General features: G+C 49.9%; 5 protein-coding genes across 5 annotated transcripts in view; 3 read left to right on the forward strand and 2 right to left on the reverse strand.

Annotated features, from left to right (window-relative positions):
• Nucleotides 1–915: 915 nt before the first annotated feature.
• BBA_01613 (zinc-binding dehydrogenase) lies at nt 916–2100 on the forward strand (the record flags this gene model as incomplete). Its single annotated transcript, XM_008596710.1, has 3 exons — nt 916–1048; nt 1110–1129; nt 1189–2100. 3 exons carry the CDS (start codon nt 916–918, stop codon nt 2098–2100), a joined length of 1065 nt encoding a protein of 354 aa, XP_008594932.1.
• A 1290-nt stretch (nt 2101–3390) lies between these two features.
• Nucleotides 3391–5088, reverse strand: BBA_01614 (MFS multidrug resistance transporter; the record flags this gene model as incomplete). The annotated part of the gene is made up of 4 exons (XM_008596711.1): nt 3391–3696; nt 3766–4396; nt 4462–4816; nt 4896–5088. 4 exons carry the CDS (start codon nt 5086–5088, stop codon nt 3391–3393), a joined length of 1485 nt encoding a protein of 494 aa, XP_008594933.1.
• A 3818-nt stretch (nt 5089–8906) lies between these two features.
• Nucleotides 8907–9888, forward strand: BBA_01615 (aquaporin-2; the record flags this gene model as incomplete). The annotated part of the gene is made up of 2 exons (XM_008596712.1): nt 8907–9230; nt 9292–9888. The coding sequence occupies 2 exons, from the start codon at nt 8907–8909 to the stop codon at nt 9886–9888; spliced, it is 921 nt and encodes a 306-aa protein (XP_008594934.1).
• Nucleotides 9889–11844: 1956 nt separating this feature from the next.
• On the forward strand, nt 11845–15274 carry BBA_01616 (ABC-2 type transporter; the record flags this gene model as incomplete). The annotated part of the gene is made up of 4 exons (XM_008596713.1): nt 11845–11999; nt 12076–12188; nt 12251–12541; nt 12597–15274. 4 exons carry the CDS (start codon nt 11845–11847, stop codon nt 15272–15274), a joined length of 3237 nt encoding a protein of 1078 aa, XP_008594935.1.
• A 341-nt stretch (nt 15275–15615) lies between these two features.
• BBA_01617 (uncharacterized protein) overlaps nt 15616–16070 on the reverse strand; it is a gene marked incomplete at both ends in the record, with an annotated part of 1044 nt that continues 589 nt past the window's right edge. Inside the window, one exon of the mRNA XM_008596714.1 lies at nt 15616–16067. Coding sequence (XP_008594936.1) covers nt 15616–16067 — 452 coding nt within the window. The remainder of the gene's footprint in view (nt 16068–16070) is intronic.

The following is a 16070-nucleotide window of genomic DNA, read 5'->3' on the forward strand; positions in this document are numbered from 1 at the left end:
AAGAGAGAGAGAGGGGGGGGGGGGGGGAATTATTATCTGGAGGTGACTGAAGATGAGGGGAGCCCTCGGCCAAGTCTGCCAGTGGCGGCAAGTCCAGTAGGAGTGCCTGCCAACCAGACCAATACACAAAGAAACGTTTGCCGTGATGTTATAAATTAAATGAATATAAACTAAAGTATACATCATTATTTGATACTATTAAACACATTTAGACAAATTTAACAACACTTAAACACCAGAACCTTACAAATTCACCTTGCGAAACGCCTCAGGATTCGATTCTAGACAAATCTGTTCATAACTGTATCATCTATCTAGGTACCTTTCTCTAGTCAGATCATGCCATTCGTGCCTAGTTCTTGATGCGTCTGAAACCATTCTACTCCGTTTCGTATACGCCCCTCACTACACTACCAGATCTACCGCTCCATCTTAGAAATCGTTGGTGGCCCGCGCCCGTATCGAAGAGCCGGGCCCATGTCAAACCACCGCGCCCTTTAATGCAAAGACATGACGGGCGGTAACATTTTGATAATGAATGACTTTGATTGGCCATGGAACTTTAGCCATGAAATTTTCAAGGATCAAGTTTGGTTACCCTCCTCAGGAAAATAGTCAAGTTAGTAATCAACAAACCACGTCAAGCTTCATCGACAAATGAAACCTTATTAATCAACCTTTGTAAACGTCTTGGAAATGTAATCTAAAGACAAATCTCATGAGATGTAGTTAGACTGCTGGGGCACGGAGAACGATAGCTAAAACTCCTGATTCAAGAAGATGATGTCTATTTAAACCAACCAACTCGCCTCTTTAATCTCTTAGTATCACACAAACTCCCTTTACCTACAGCAACAGACTACACCATCATCACGAAAGACGTTATTCTAAATAGCAGAGATAAACACATTCACAATGGCTCACTCTATCCCAAAGACGACGAAGCAGTGGAACGTCACCTCTCAGGACGGCCAGGGCGGCTTCAACGTACTGAAGCTTTCCAATGCGCCGGTGCCTGAGCTTGGCGCTAGTCAAGTTCTCGTCAAGCGTAAGCAGCGCTCTCAAGTTTGTCGTGCATACATAATACGAGGATGCTAACTGCAATCTAGTGCAAGCCGCATCGCTCAACGTGAGTTTCATCGCCGACGATGCTGTTAATACGCAGCAGCTAGCTAAAAATATCGATAGTACCGCGACCTCATTATTCCACTGGGCAAGTACCCATTCAAGACGAGCCCCAACGTCATCCCTGGGTCTGATGGGGCAGGTACCGTTATTGCCGTCGGGAGCCAAGTCTCTCGCTTCAAGCCCGGCGACAAGGTGGTTACCTTGTTCAACCAGGAGCACATTGGTGGGCCACTGACCCCCGAAGCAGCCGGCTCCGGTCTCGGCGGAGCGATTGACGGCACGCTCCGCTCGGTCGGGGCTTTCAACGAGCAAGGGCTGGTGCATCAGCCCAAGACCTTGTCCGCCGTGGAAGCCGCGACGCTGCCCTGCGCGGGACTGACAGCGTGGAACGCGCTGTACGGCCTCTCCGATAACCGGGTGACGGCGGGCCAGTGGGTTCTGACGCAGGGCTCTGGCGGCGTGAGCATCTTTGCGCTTCAGTTTGCAAAGGCGGCCGGCGCCAGGGTCATTGCCACGACAAGCTCCGACGCAAAGGCCGCCTCGCTCCGGGCGCTCGGTGCCGATCACGTCATCAACTACAGGGAGAATCCCGAGTGGGGCGCTGAAGCGCGCAAGATTACCGGCGGCGTCGGTGTCGACCACATTGTGGAAGTCATTGGTCCGAGTTCCATGGCGCAGGGTCTCCAGGCGATCAAGATTGGTGGCGTCATTAGCATCATTGGCTTCGTCGGCGGCGAAGCCCAGGTTCAGCCTGGCTTTCTCGACTGCCTCATGAATCTGTGCACGGCTCGCGGCCTCATGGTCGGTAGCCGTGCCCAGATGGAGGAAATGTGCCGGGCCATTGAGGCGAACCCAAAGATGCTGCAGCCGGTAGTCGACAAGAAGCTGTTCAAGCTCGAGGACGTCAAGGCGGCATACGAATATCAGTGGTCTGGCAAGCACGTTGGTAAAGTGTGCATTGAGATTGCGTGATGCCTGAAACGGAAAAACTAGGAGGCTTTCGTCTGGCGAAAACATTTCCCGCCGCGCGCAAGAAATGTGCTCTTTCATTTACATGGTGCCAAGTTTAGTGTATGGAAGAGCTAGTTCTTCTCGATAGTACTAGTTATGGCGCCTTGCGACTCTATAGGTGTCGTGCCGACGATTGCCTGATTAGGCTAGCTAGAATCACAATTACCATGCTTTTGGTTTTGTCAACATAGTTAAGTAATGCGCATTGCATGTGCCACTATTTCCTAGAGGCGAAAGCTGTGGCGTCGAGGCATCGAAGCGGTTAAAGGACGAAAACAATGACAACACTTGTGAGGTCAAAGTACGCTACTCTGTACAATGAACCGACAAGATTGCGTCTTCTCTTCCAAGAAACAACGAGTTTCAGGTGCTCACACAATATGATCTGACTCCGAAAACCGGACCACGCACAATAGTTTCAGAAGAAAAAAAAAAGTGGCTATAATTTGTCCCAGATTTTGGCGAGACCGGAGACGACAAGGGACTACTAGGTGACAGATGGAGAGTTGAGAAACGACCAAGATGAGTTGTAAGCCAGAGTTGACAAACTGCGGAGTAAATATAATCTATGGGACTCGTAAAAGTGGAGCCTTGTCGGCACCCGGCACCCGGCAGCCAATTAATTACTAGTAATAGTTAATGCATCTTCATAACCCCCACACCCCACAATAAACCGAGGCGTGTCTACAAGATCATTGGTGGTCTTTTTGGTCTTTAAGCCGGGGCTGACCAAGTGGGTACGATTACAAGGTTATCAAGTTCCCAAGCCAAGAGAACTTTACGTTGAGGACTTGGATTTCTAATGATAACATTTAGACTCTTCAGCCACCTGAAGAAAAATAGTAGAATCGCATGTAGCTGCAAGGTGAGTATCGGTATTCATGCCCTTGCCAGCCATCTTGATAAAGACGCCTTCTGAAATTATATGTATTTCGGTAAAAGTGGCCCATTTACGACTGTAGTATTTCCCCCGTCCCGGCATGCTACCGTTTGTGCTGCAAAGTTAGTCTGATGTTTTGTTGCAAAATCTAATAACTGTACAACTGATAACACGACAATGCCATAATTGATGTTTGCATCTACCAGTGACCGTTTACATCGCGTTAGCTTGCCAACCGTCGATAAAGATGATGCCAGTGCTGAATACTAGACTAGATCAGCTTGCTCTGTAGAGGATGACATGCTAGTTAGTACCTTGGGCAAGGCTTCATGATGGAGCTGTCCCAAAAATGAGGGAACCTCTTGGCCGGCTCATCCTAGCTTGGCCATGTTTTGCTCCCTCCAAATGGTGCCTTTGTTCCTCATCCACCACACAACCCCAATTCCAGACGACGCGAGAATTGTCAGACCCGTGAACATCCACCCATAGCCCTCTATGCGTAATAAAGGATCCCCCAACAGGATGCCTGCGCAGGAGAATATATTGCGCAAAAAGTTCGCTACAGCGACTCCTGAGCTGGGTTTACGCGGAATAAACTCTGTCAGCATCGTCACGGCCAAGCTGAATATGAGCATCGTGGAGAGACCAAAGACAAAATTGGCAAACATCTTGAATGACTAAAGGTCAGCAAGTGTCAATAAGATTTTGAAAAAAAAAAAAAAAGCAAAACTGTGGGTGTACTATACCGGCGCGACCCAAAAGACACCTTTATCAACTGTCCACCCATACCAAATCATTGCTGCAGGAAACGCCACTGCTGCGGCCCATGCGTTTTCCATCATCCTGTCTTCGGGCTTCAGTGAGAGGTTGCCTCTCTCGTCGTACACTTCCCTCCGTTTCGCTTCTCTCTTCATGATGTAGTCGGCCCATTTCCCGCCGAATAGGGCAGATAACAAGAAACCTAGCCCGGAAGGTATGTAACATAGACCTAGTATGGACACAGAGAAACCGTAAGGCGGCTCCGCAAAGACTTTCTGTATAGAAATATTGAGGATATAAAGCGATCCAAAGGCAAGAGCCGCATAGTAAGATGTGAAGAGTATGGGAAGATGACGGAGGAGAAATATCATCTTTAAAGGGTCCAGAAATAGGTGCCGCAGGTGGCGCAGAGTTCTTTGAGTCTTGAGAGTAACGGCCAAGATTGCATGTGAATCATGGCTCACCGAGAGCTCATTTTGTTGCTGTCCGGGTGCTTGAGAGGTATTCAAGTTTCTGGTTGTTTCTGGCAAAGCTACAAGCAGGAGAGCGAATGATACACCTCCGTATATTACCAAGAACCATTGAGTACTTCTCCATCCCCATCGAGCAGTTAGAAATCTTTTTCGGGAACACGAATTGTTAGTTGAGATATCAAGAGGACCAGGTAGTTTCTTGAGACTGACCCTCCAATGACGGGAGCAAGTAGAGGACCACACAGAGGCCCAATGTAAAATCTTCCCATGGCTTTCCCTCTTTCTGACGGCTCCCAGATATCCGCTAGCGTCCCTGCCCCAACTGCTTGAACGGATGCTCCAGCGCCACCACAAATCATGCGCATGGCAATAAAAGTACCCATTGATTTTGCCACAGCCGAGATGATGGCAAAGAGAACAAAGAGCGAAAACGAAGCAATGTAAACGGTGCGTCTACCAGCCGTCTCGCTATATGCTGACCACCAGAGTGGACAAAAAGACAAACTGAGCATGTAGAGGGCGACGGACAAGTTGACTAGTGTTGTGGTGGAATGAAGCCCGGAGGCTGTCTCGGAAAGGGCAGCTTCATTCCCAAAATGTTAGAGATGATGGCCTGAGATGCTCTATTATTTTTGTATACTGACGAAAGATGATGGCACTGCCAAGGGAAGTTGTCGCTGCAGCAAACGCTACAATAAACGTAATGAACCATTTCACCACGTTGGAATAATGATACGGGTTCTCGACCTCTGGGATCAGAGTGAAAGAGGCAAGCAGGCCTCTTCGCTTTGATCGTCGAACGGTGACAATCCGGTTCGGGTTTGACAAAGAACCCATGTTGACAATGGCTTCGTACGCTCGACTGTCGTGACTGTCAACGTCAATGAGATGTGTTGCAAGCTGTTGAGTACATTTGAATGCCCGATATCGGCGTTGTAGCAAATGAGCCACCGAATTGCCAACAGGTAGTTGGTAGATGGATACAGAATGAAAAGAGGCTGTTAAATCGAGGACATAAACTGGAAACCAGAGGACAGGTCCAACACAACTCTCCAGCGATTACCTTTCCCGCAATTCATCTTGCTAGACCTCTCACTTAGCCCTCTTTCGTATTGTTTAAAAATGATGTTTTAGGTGGATCAGGGTCTTTGCGCCCTTGGGAAGCTCCAGCTCATCTCAATGCCTGTCTAGTTAGTCTCGGAGAGGCTATCCACAATTTGTCTTTATTATATAATGCTATCAAGCCCGCTACACATCTATCGTGTTAATGATAGTTAGATCGGGAGGAGATTTGAAGTCAGTGACAGTGTTTCTAGCCAATCAGAACACTGCAAGATTGCCCGTCATCTGACCCCGGTCGGTACCTGTGGCGTAAAAAGGTTCTAGTATGATGCACAATCTGGCCAGGTAACCAAGGACGGCTAGTCGGGTTCCGTCGAGGTACTGAATTGCAGCAAACTGTGATCTTGAAACTGCTGCCGAACTGTCAAAGGGATTATTCGTTCTGTCTACTCAAAATCAGGTGGTTAATTCAGGGTTGATTAGGGGAATTGTCTCTGGTGCTGGCTAGGTACCTAGGGATACAATTTGTGTGGGGCTCACCGAGGCCCAGGTTGTCAGGCACAACAAGGGTGACAAAACAGACCGCTGGTGCTTAAGCAGACGTGTCAGCAACAGCAGTGTATTTCTCTACGCACAAGATGTTATAAAATATAAGGTAAATATGATTAAATTCTTTATATCATTCTATATATAGCAGATATTTTAATTAGGGAATTTGCTGATAATACTGTCCTTTTTTTCTATCATTAAGAATGAGCCTTACTCCGTGTGCCGGCGATGTTCTGTCACCCTTGGGCCAGGTTATTAGAGCAGCGCCTCTTCTCCTACAAAGGAAGTTGCGGCAGTGAGATTAGCCCCTCCTTTGACCGGGGGCAATCGGGACAAGGCTTCCGGTGGCCACCCACACTGTAGTATTGTCGCGTCGATCGGCAACTAGCGACGCAAAGGGTCCTTAGCTCAAGCTTGATTTGATCCACAGTGCATCAAATACGAAAGAAAACATCCCCCAACTGTTGCTGCCGCGAGGCCAATGATATTATGACGACATCCACCTTGGCCGCCTTTTGGCTTGCGCCGTGTAATCGATACACTGTATCCTTGACCGGCTAGGAGTGCCGATTTTCCCACCAATTAGCACCATGGCATATTGACATGCCAAAGTGCTACGATGTACAAGTAGACTGCCTCTTGCGCCCAAAACACCTGCAATAGGACTGGTAAGCCGAAGAGACTGCTGAAACATGATGCATTGATGCCACGACCACTGTCTCGATACCCATCAAGCCACCTCGATTCTGCCGGCTCGCACTTGGGGCTGGGAAGAACGATCGGACCCGTCTGACGCCAGTGAATGCGTGCGGTCTGGTGGCGCGCTATTGCCGATGATGTGATATCTTGAGGCGGCATAATGCTAATTAATTCACTGCTTTTCAGTACCCCTTGTTCCTCATGGGCTCGTTGCCGTCTTCAAAGCCGTCTTCTTCTTCGCTCCTCTAGAACATTATAAATCGCTTTTGGTTATTGAGAATATGTCCCTTTGAATGATTTCTCCCACTTTAGTCGGAATAGCTTCTGGTTGGTTGCTGTTGATGCGGATATAGCTTCAAGGCGTGATCTGTGTTACTCCTCCTGAAATCTGGTTGATCTCTGATGCCATTGTAAAAAGATTCACCGACAAGAGTGGATAAACTTGTCATGGTCCAAAGTCAAGTTGGCACGATAGCACGCTAGTTTTTGACTCTTTTGTTCAAGGCATTCATGGGTCAGATTTTCAGGCATAGATGATCAATCAAGATGAGCGTTCTTTTTGACATGCTTCTTTCCACTTCTGCCTGGCATTATTTACAACTTTTCAGCTTTTCCGACACATTCTTTCGCAGTCGGCATACCAAGCGGACTGATTGAAACTGCACTCCCAAAGAGCTTTACGAAATTGAGCAGAATTTACTTTCAAGCTGGCAAAGGCATAATTGAATCCAATTGCCCCGCGCCTGGGACAGAAACCACACGAATGCAACACGGCACGAATGCAAAACGGCACAAATGCAACACGGCACAAATGTAGCACGGCACGGCGCACAGAGCTGAGTGGCATGAACCCTCCCTTCCGCGAAATCACCCTTGCTTAGCGGTAAAAGCGCTCACACCCACTTCCAAAACGGTTCTCCAACGCAATGCAGACGGAGAACAAGAACAAGCCACCTGACTAGCGGGAGAATGCCAAGCTGAACGGACGGGGTTGCCAACACTAATCGCTTATAGCGACGACCCTTGACCTTAGCAGGACATGCGCGAAATATGAATTGACTGTTTTGCCGACAGGATAATATTTTCAGTGAAAAAGTTAAAGAAAATAAAATAAAAATAATCCTCATTTTCCCAATACGCCTAGAGTTGAGTTTATTCTTGGAGCTTTATCAAGAGGTCTTGCTTGTTAGCGTCAACTCGGGGAATTGGCTCGTGCTCTTCCGGCTTGTCCGCACTAGTTAGTTAGCCATGTGGCTGTATCGGCCGAGGGGGGGCTTCAGGACAGATATGGTACGAGAAAAAGAGGCCAGGCCAGCTGAAGGCCTGACTAAAGTCCCCTTCGTCGCGTCGGACAAGTACGACAAAAAATGGAGTAAAATAGAAGTGACAGAATCGTCATGATGGTAAATTTTTTCATCGATTTTTTGCCCCTTCATCTGAACTTGCAACACATGCGAGAAAAGCTACCTACCATTCATCTCGACTCGCCTTGTCGGCAGGTAGTAAGAGCAGCAGTTTAGTGCTAGTAGATAGATGCTTTTAGTAGAGATTTTCTTGGTTACATCGAATGCATATCCATCTTTCGCTGCATGCATCAGGCATGCTTGCTTCCGCTGACACATCATAATTCAGACATGCTGCGACGCCAAGAACCTCTCCTTGGCCATAGCTTAGGCGCGTCATGGGTAGTGTAGAGGAGCAGCGTAGCTAGAGGAGAATGTAGCTAGAGGAGAGTGCGGTGCAGCTGAGGAAAAAAAAAAAAGAAATCTCGTATAAATTTTGCACATCTAACGAGATATGGTTACAGCGCCCCCAAGGCCAAAGCTGGAATGCGTCGTATGATTTGTGCCGAGATTTCAGCTTGTGTGGCTTGCATATGGAGCACCCAAAATTCCTGATGGCTTTGAATTGTGGGGCTCAACGGTGCTGTGACTGGCCTACCGGGGGCGTTCTAGACCCTGGTCAACGTCCGTTTGCAGCCCGCTATGGCTTAGAGTTCGAACGAACCATGAAACTCAAACCGACTAAGCAAGCGAGGACCGTTGCTAAGAAGAGCAATATCAATAATGCAAGCCAATAAGCTTTCGACTTCAAACGGTTGGGCCAAGCACTTTCAGCTGTCTTGTACGCAAAAAGGCCGTTCTGATGCATATGCTCTGGCCGGTCTATATAACACGCAATCGTTTCCATGGAAATGTGTATGTAGCGTGATTTTCACCCTTCTTAATACCTAACTATATAGTTTTCTTTTACTCTATAAAATCACCGTCCTTGTCCCTCCTCGCCAAAGCCAATCGAACGAATTTACAGAAAATCCCAACGCTGCGAGCCCGCCAACCGACAGAATGGCAACCCCGGATAGTGAGCCTAACCAGCCCGCGCTGGGCATTGGAGGTCACGACTTCAACAGCGAGAGCCGAGACCGTCCAGTACCTAGCCAGTACAAGAGCATCATTACAGTTCTGGTGGGCGAGTTCTGCGGAACATTCATGTTCCTGCTCTTGTCCTTTATCGGAGCACAAGCAGCCATCGACAACAATAACCCCAGTGACCCGTCAGCCCGCCTGTCACCCTCGAGTCTCTTGTTCATCGCAGCGTCTTTTGGTGCTGCCGTGGCCGTTAATGTCTGGATCTTCTTTCGTGTAACTGGAGGCATGTTCAACCCTGCTGTAAGTCATGGCCCACTGAACGTTCCCGCCAGCTGAACCAGCCATTGACATCTCACAACAGGTTACCCTCGGACTGGTTCTCGTTGGTGCTGTCTCGCCTATAAGAGGAGCATTGGTCTTTCCCACTCAAATTGTTGCTGGCATCGCAGCTGCGGCCGTCACCGATGGGTTGCTTCCAGGCCCGCTGGGCGTTGCAAATACTTTGGGTGATGGAACAAGCATTGTGCAGGGACTCTTCATCGAAATGTTCCTCACTTCTCAGTTGGTTCTGACTGTCTACTTCCTCGCGGTCGAGAAGCACAGGGCCACCTTTCTTGCTCCGATCGGTATCGGCATCGCCGTTTTCATCGCCCACATTTGCGGTACCAACTTTACCGGTACAGGCATCAACCCAGCACGATCTTTTGGTCCTGCCGTCGTGACAAGGTTTGTCGGATACCACTGGATTTATTGGCTGGGCCCTGTCATGGGTTCGGTGTTGGCCTATCTTCTCTACACACTCTTGAAATGGCTAGACTACACCACTGCCAACCCCGGCCAGGACTCTGATGACCTTGAGAGGGGTCACCATTATGCTGCTCAACCGCCCTCCAACCTGTCAGAGAAACGGCTCAATCTAGCCAGCCGAGATAGCACAGCTCGGGGTAGCAATCCCTAGGCAGATGACTAGCTCCAAAACGTTGTACTGGATATATATAGCTATACTCTAAAAATAATACATGATTCCTGCCAATAGACATACTGCTCCAATCTGAAAGTGTCAATGAATAGCAACCCAGCACGCTCTTGCTTGCAGAGCTACAGTAATTGGGTCTCACTAATGAAGCTGGATGATCCAGCAAAGAGATAATGCCATGTCATTTCAGACTGGTGCCCAGTGTATCTTCGAGTTCGCTCGATTAAAGACAATGGTATATTGCTCCACACCCAACATTTTCACGGTGACACAAGTCCTGGACATATGAGGGACAGTAAATTAATGCGAGGCAACAGGCGGCTGTTTTTTTCTTCTTTTTTTTTGGGTCTTGCAACAATCACTACTGCTCGTGCTCGCCCCCATAAAGAAAGAGGCACTTTGGAAGAGAGTGCTCCCCAGCAAAAGCGGCCCACCTTACTCCTGATTCGGCTTGCGACGAATTTTAAATCAGTCACAGTCTTCACCAATTGACAATTAGAATCGCTACCTTGTCGGTTTTCTCCCGCCTCTCACATGATTGTTCTGTGTTCGGCTATTTGGACGTGCTCTGCACTCGGGGGCCGGCATGTCCCAGCCCCTTTCTGTATGTATCCATCACGACCTTTTCCGAGTTTGTAAAAGCTGGCCTAAGCATCAGCATGTAGGGAAAATGCATAAACTGACTGCTCACAACCATTATTCCACAAAGCCTAGCACGAGCTTTTCTACCCCCCGCCTAGATTCTCTCAACTGCAATAATTGTCGAGAAATAGGATATCTGATAAAAATAGGCTGTGCTACGATTCTGAGAAAATGGACATTGTTGAAAGAGCAGTACGAAAAGTACGGCGAGATTGAGTAGTGGGAGACTTTTCGAACATCTGTCATTTGCGTCAAAGCAAAAAAACAAAGCATAAAAGATGATGGCAAAATTAAATAGCAAAGCAAACTTCTAAATATGATGTCATCGCGTGTGTGGTGCAATAGTTGCGAGTCTCCAAGCGTTCGGTCGCAGGTGGATAGCTACAAAATGGAGCGTATCTAGGCGCGGGCCAAACCGTTCACTTGGTAACGTGGGCCACCCACGAGTCACCCCCCCACTCGGCAGGGTCAGCGCTTTCACGAAGCGTCATGTAAATAGAAGCAAGCTTTAACTTACAAATTAACTACACACAAGGCAGCTAGGGAAGTGGGCCAATGGGGCGACTAGACAGAGCCCTATTTATATATTCAATCGGGATGCTGATTTTGTGACTGGAATGTGTCGTATGCCCCCCCATGTAGCTTGGTTTCAATATAGAAACAGGATGTGTGAAGGTCTACGCCTTGTGAAGCAGCACACTGCCCTCAACCGGCCATCTCGAGATAGGTAAGGTAGTTTTTACTCTGCAGCGCTCCGTCATTGCGAAGCGCAGCAGCTGTACAGCTGCTTTGCGTACCTAACCCTGAAACCTGGCCAACAGAGCTGGACGGACGTGCCAAACACTCGGGTGGAGACTGGCCCGCCTTCTACACATGTCCCCGCAATTACTTCTCTTTTGACCCGACTACCTTTTTTCGCAATCTGGGGATTGAGTCCAAGTTCTGCCCAAGCCCTGAGATCTACCAATTCAATACTTACTCATCGCATTCACCTGCCGTGCAGAAACACGGCGTGCGTAACGCGTGTAGCACCGTCCTCCCGCGCCGTTGTGGGGCCGGTTGCTGTACCTTGCCTTAACAACCTAACGCTAGGACGCTTTCAGCCTTAGCCCTTTCCAGCGTCAACTCGTCACTCGTCATCCCTCCTCTGTCTACGGTTAGCCTAGCCGGGCTGAGGCAGCCAGTTTACTCGTCTCCAATCCCACCGAATCTACCACGGCCCATCTCCGCACTGGCATCATCGAAACGCTGTCATCTCAACAAGTCCGCATCACGGACGCCTTCCTGCACAGCGCCATGAAATCCCTCGGGAGCATGCTGTTCGGGATCGCCGCAGCTTTGCCCGCCATCGCTGCCGCCCTGCAAAATGCCTCCTACCCGACTGTTGACATGTTGAGAGCGCAGCTAGCTCTCATGGGTGATAACGATCGTCCAGACGGCTGCCCGCCATGGTAAGCCAACACCCGACTTCGTCCATCGAGCGCGACAAATTCGAGTCTCGTTTACTGACCCATCTTTCTTGCGCAGCTTCAACTGTCTCCTTCCCGCCCATACCTGCACCCAGTACGCTGGCTGCAATGAATATAACGGCATCTGTGATTGCCCCGCTGGTTTCGGTGGCGATGATTGCCTCAAGCCTCGTGCGTCGACCCCAATGGATCACTCCGACGACTAAATTACATGCTGACCAGTGCGTGACTAGTTTGCGGCTCTTTGGCCCGCGGTCGCGACCGACCCATGCGATCTGGCGACCGCTGCGAATGCGACGAGGGTTGGGGCGGTGTCAACTGCAATGTCTGCACTCAGGACTCTGCCTGTAACGCCTTCATGCCTGATGAGACTGGCGGTGTCTGTTACCGCACTGGCGAGCTGGTTCGGACCAACCACCAGATGTGCAACGTCGTCAATAAGATGATTCTCCAATTGCTCGGCGACCAAGTCCCAGAGGTCACTTTTACTTGCGACGCGGAAAAGGAAGAATGTGATTTCCAATGTAAGCAACGACACAAGACCAGTCCTGAAAGTGCTCGTGTACTGACACTTGTTAGTTTGGGTTGATCAGGTCGAGTCTTTCTACTGTCACCTCACCGAATGCGAGTCAAGCGCATCCTTTGGCGATACCACAAACGGCACATCGTATAAATGCAACAAAATCGAATGCACTTGTATCCCTGAACGCATGATGTGTGGAAAGGACGGTTCTATGGATTTGACCGATTTCTTGGCCGAAGCCATCAAGGGTCCTGCGTCGTTTGAATGCACCAACGACGACGATACGCTCCACAAGTGCGCGTTCAAGGAACCCCAGATGGACCAGCTCATGACCGACCTGCTGGGTGACTCCAGCATCCTGCTTACCTGCGGTGCGGGCGAGTGCATGCACGAGACTGAAGTCCCTGGCTATCGACGGCCTGTGAAGCAAATCAACACTCCCCTCATTGCCGGCATCATCGCTGCCTGTGCCCTGTTTGTTGTCGCTGTCATTGTTGTTACTTGGTATCTAGCTCGCCGCAGACTGCAGTATGGCGCCATTCATCTTGATGACTCCGACGACGAGAGCACCAAGCTCATGGCCAACCACAGGCCCGCGTCGCTACAATATCAAAACGTGTCCTACGCTCTCAACGGAAAGCACATTCTTACCGGGATTCAGGGAATTTCCCATCCGGGCGAGGTTACAGCCATCATGGGTGCGTCTGGTGCTGGCAAGACGACATTTCTTGATATCCTTGCCCGCAAGAATAAACGCGGCCATGTTTCTGGTGATTTCTTTGTCAACGGCGAAAAGGTATTGGATAACGACTACAAAAATGTCATCGGCTTTGTCGATCAGGAAGATACGATGCTTCCGACTTTGACCGTTCATGAAACCATCCTCAACAGCGCTCTATTAAGATTGCCTCGCGACATGACCCGCGCCAGCAAGGAACAGCGAGTTTTCGAGGTGGAAAGAGAGCTTGGAATCTACCACATCCGAGATTCGCTAATTGGATCCGAAGAAGGGAAGGGGCGTGGAATCTCTGGTGGCGAAAAGCGACGCGTTGGAATTGCTTGCGAACTGGTCACGAGCCCTTCCATTCTCTTCCTTGACGAGCCCACGAGCGGTCTGGACGCTTTCAACGCTTACAACGTCATCGAGTGCCTCGTCACACTGGCCAAAAACTACCAGCGCACCATCATCTTTACTATTCACCAGCCACGCTCCAACATTGTCGCCCTGTTTGATCGGCTTGTGCTACTCGCCAAGGGTAAGACTGTGTACTCTGGCAAGTTCTCGGAGTGCCAACCATACTTTGATGGCATTGGATATGAGTGCCCGCCTGGTTTCAACATTGCAGATTACCTGGTAGATCTTACAATGCACGCCGGCCGAGCTGACTCTATTGATGATGGCACTGTCGGTGCTGACTCTGCAAGCGTCGGACCAAGCAGCACTAGAGCTGTCAAGTCTATTGCCAGTGTATCCGGTGCCAGCATCGGAGAGGAACGCTCAGAAAGCTCATCCTCCCGCCCGAGAGCCAAACGTGCCGACTCCATCCGTACTCGACAGGAACGCGAGCTCTTTACGCGCAGACGCACTGCTGATACCGCTGCATCCTCGGATGCTGGTGGCGAGGAAGTCGGGGCATACAAGCTTCAGAAACACCCCGTCACAGCTCTCGGACAGCTACCCGAGGACCATCACGATTTGCCACCCGATGCGTTATCCGAAACCGATCTTGATCTATTGTCCAAGGCGTTTGCCCAGTCTCACATCGCCATCAGCACCTACGACGAGATCCAACAGTCTATTGCGGCTGCTCAAGATGCTAACGGCTCCAACGCTAATGGGTACACCGTAGACGGTCCGAACATCAACATCAGTGCTGTCGGAAAGGGTTACCACCGCATCAGCTACCCTCGCCAATTCATTATTCTTTCGCATCGCACCTTCAAGAATCTTTACAGGAATCCAATGCTGATGCTGACTCACTATGCCATTGCCATTGTTCTTGCAGTCTTTGCCGGATTCCTCTTTTACGGGCTTACTGATGACATTCCTGGCTTCCAAAACAGACTCGGCCTATTCTTCTTCCTCTTGGCACTGTATGGATTCAGCACGCTCACAAGTCTGACTGTGTTTGCCAATGAGCGTCTGCTCTTTCTGCGCGAACGAGCCAATGGATACTACTCACCAGCCACCTACTTTGCAGCCAAGGTGCTATTTGACATTGTACCGTTGCGGATTATTCCGCCTATTCTGATGGGCTCTATTCTATACCCGATGACTGGCCTAGTACCCGATTTTCCCCATTTCATCAAGTTCATTATCGTACTTGTGCTCTTCAACCTCGCTGCCGCGGCCATTTGCTTGTTCATCGGCATCATCTTCAAGGATGGCGGCGTGGCCAACCTCATTGGTAGCTTGGTCATGCTGTTCAGTCTTTTGTTCGCGGGCTTCCTGCTCAACCGTGAGAAGATTCCAGCCAGTGCCGCTTGGCTGCAGAGCATATCAATTTTCCATTACGGATTCGAAGCTCTCATTGTCAATGAAGTGGTTGGACTGACACTCATTGACGAAAAGGTCGGCATCCCCATCAAGGTGCCCGGCGCTACTATTCTCAGTACATTTGGCTTCCAGAACGGTGCTTTGTGGTATGACATTCGCAACCTGGGCATCTTTGCGGCCACCTTTATCCTCGTGGCTTACGCCGCCATGCACATTCTTCTTGTTGAGCGCAGATAGCATGCACTTGCTGTGCGACTCTCCGAGTGGAAAGCAGTTGCATTTTTTTGAGAGCGTTAGACATGTGCTATTCTTTTGATCTCTTGAATTTCTTTGCATCGTCGTTTGACTTGAGCGTTTTCACATGAATGTACTTGTCTCGCCAAACTTGGTATATAGTGGGGGGCGTACTACATGAATATGAATAAAAGAACGCTCACGCCTTGACTAGAACAGATCATGATGCTTTGATTGTGAATGTACATATTGTATTGGTAATTTTACACGCATATGCTAACAGAAGGTGCACATGGTCTTGTACATGCTCCGTCGCTCCCACGGTTCCTAATGCTATTATGCTTTTATGCCATCTTGCCGCCAGTCAGCTCTTCCGAAATCTTCTTTGTGCGCTTGACCGAGTGGTCAAACTCGGACTCGCTGGCATTGGCGACGTTGGTCGAGGTCCTGCTGACCGTCTCAAACATGGAGGCGAGGCCGGGGGGCGCGCCGTGGACACCCCATACGTTTTCGGTGGCGCCGGCGCGCAGGCCCTTGATGCTGAGCTTGCGGAAATAGTCTTCGTGGAAAATGGTGTCAATCTCGGCCTGCAGCTCGGCCTCGGTGACGATGAAGGTGGTGGCGTTGATGTAGAGCTCCATGAGGGCGTCGCGGCGGGCGTCGCGGCGGGCGCCCTCGAGCGCCTGCACGCGCGCACGGCTGCGCTCCGCCTTTGCGAAGCGCTCGGGGTCTGGTCGCACGGCCGTGTCGTAGATGGACTCGAGCACGGTGCGCGCGTCATGACGGCGGCCCGCGGCTC

This window comes from Beauveria bassiana, assembly GCF_000280675.1.
Source record: "Beauveria bassiana ARSEF 2860 unplaced genomic scaffold BBA_S00003, whole genome shotgun sequence".
In the NCBI taxonomy this organism is placed as follows: Eukaryota; Fungi; Ascomycota; class Sordariomycetes; order Hypocreales; family Cordycipitaceae; genus Beauveria; species Beauveria bassiana.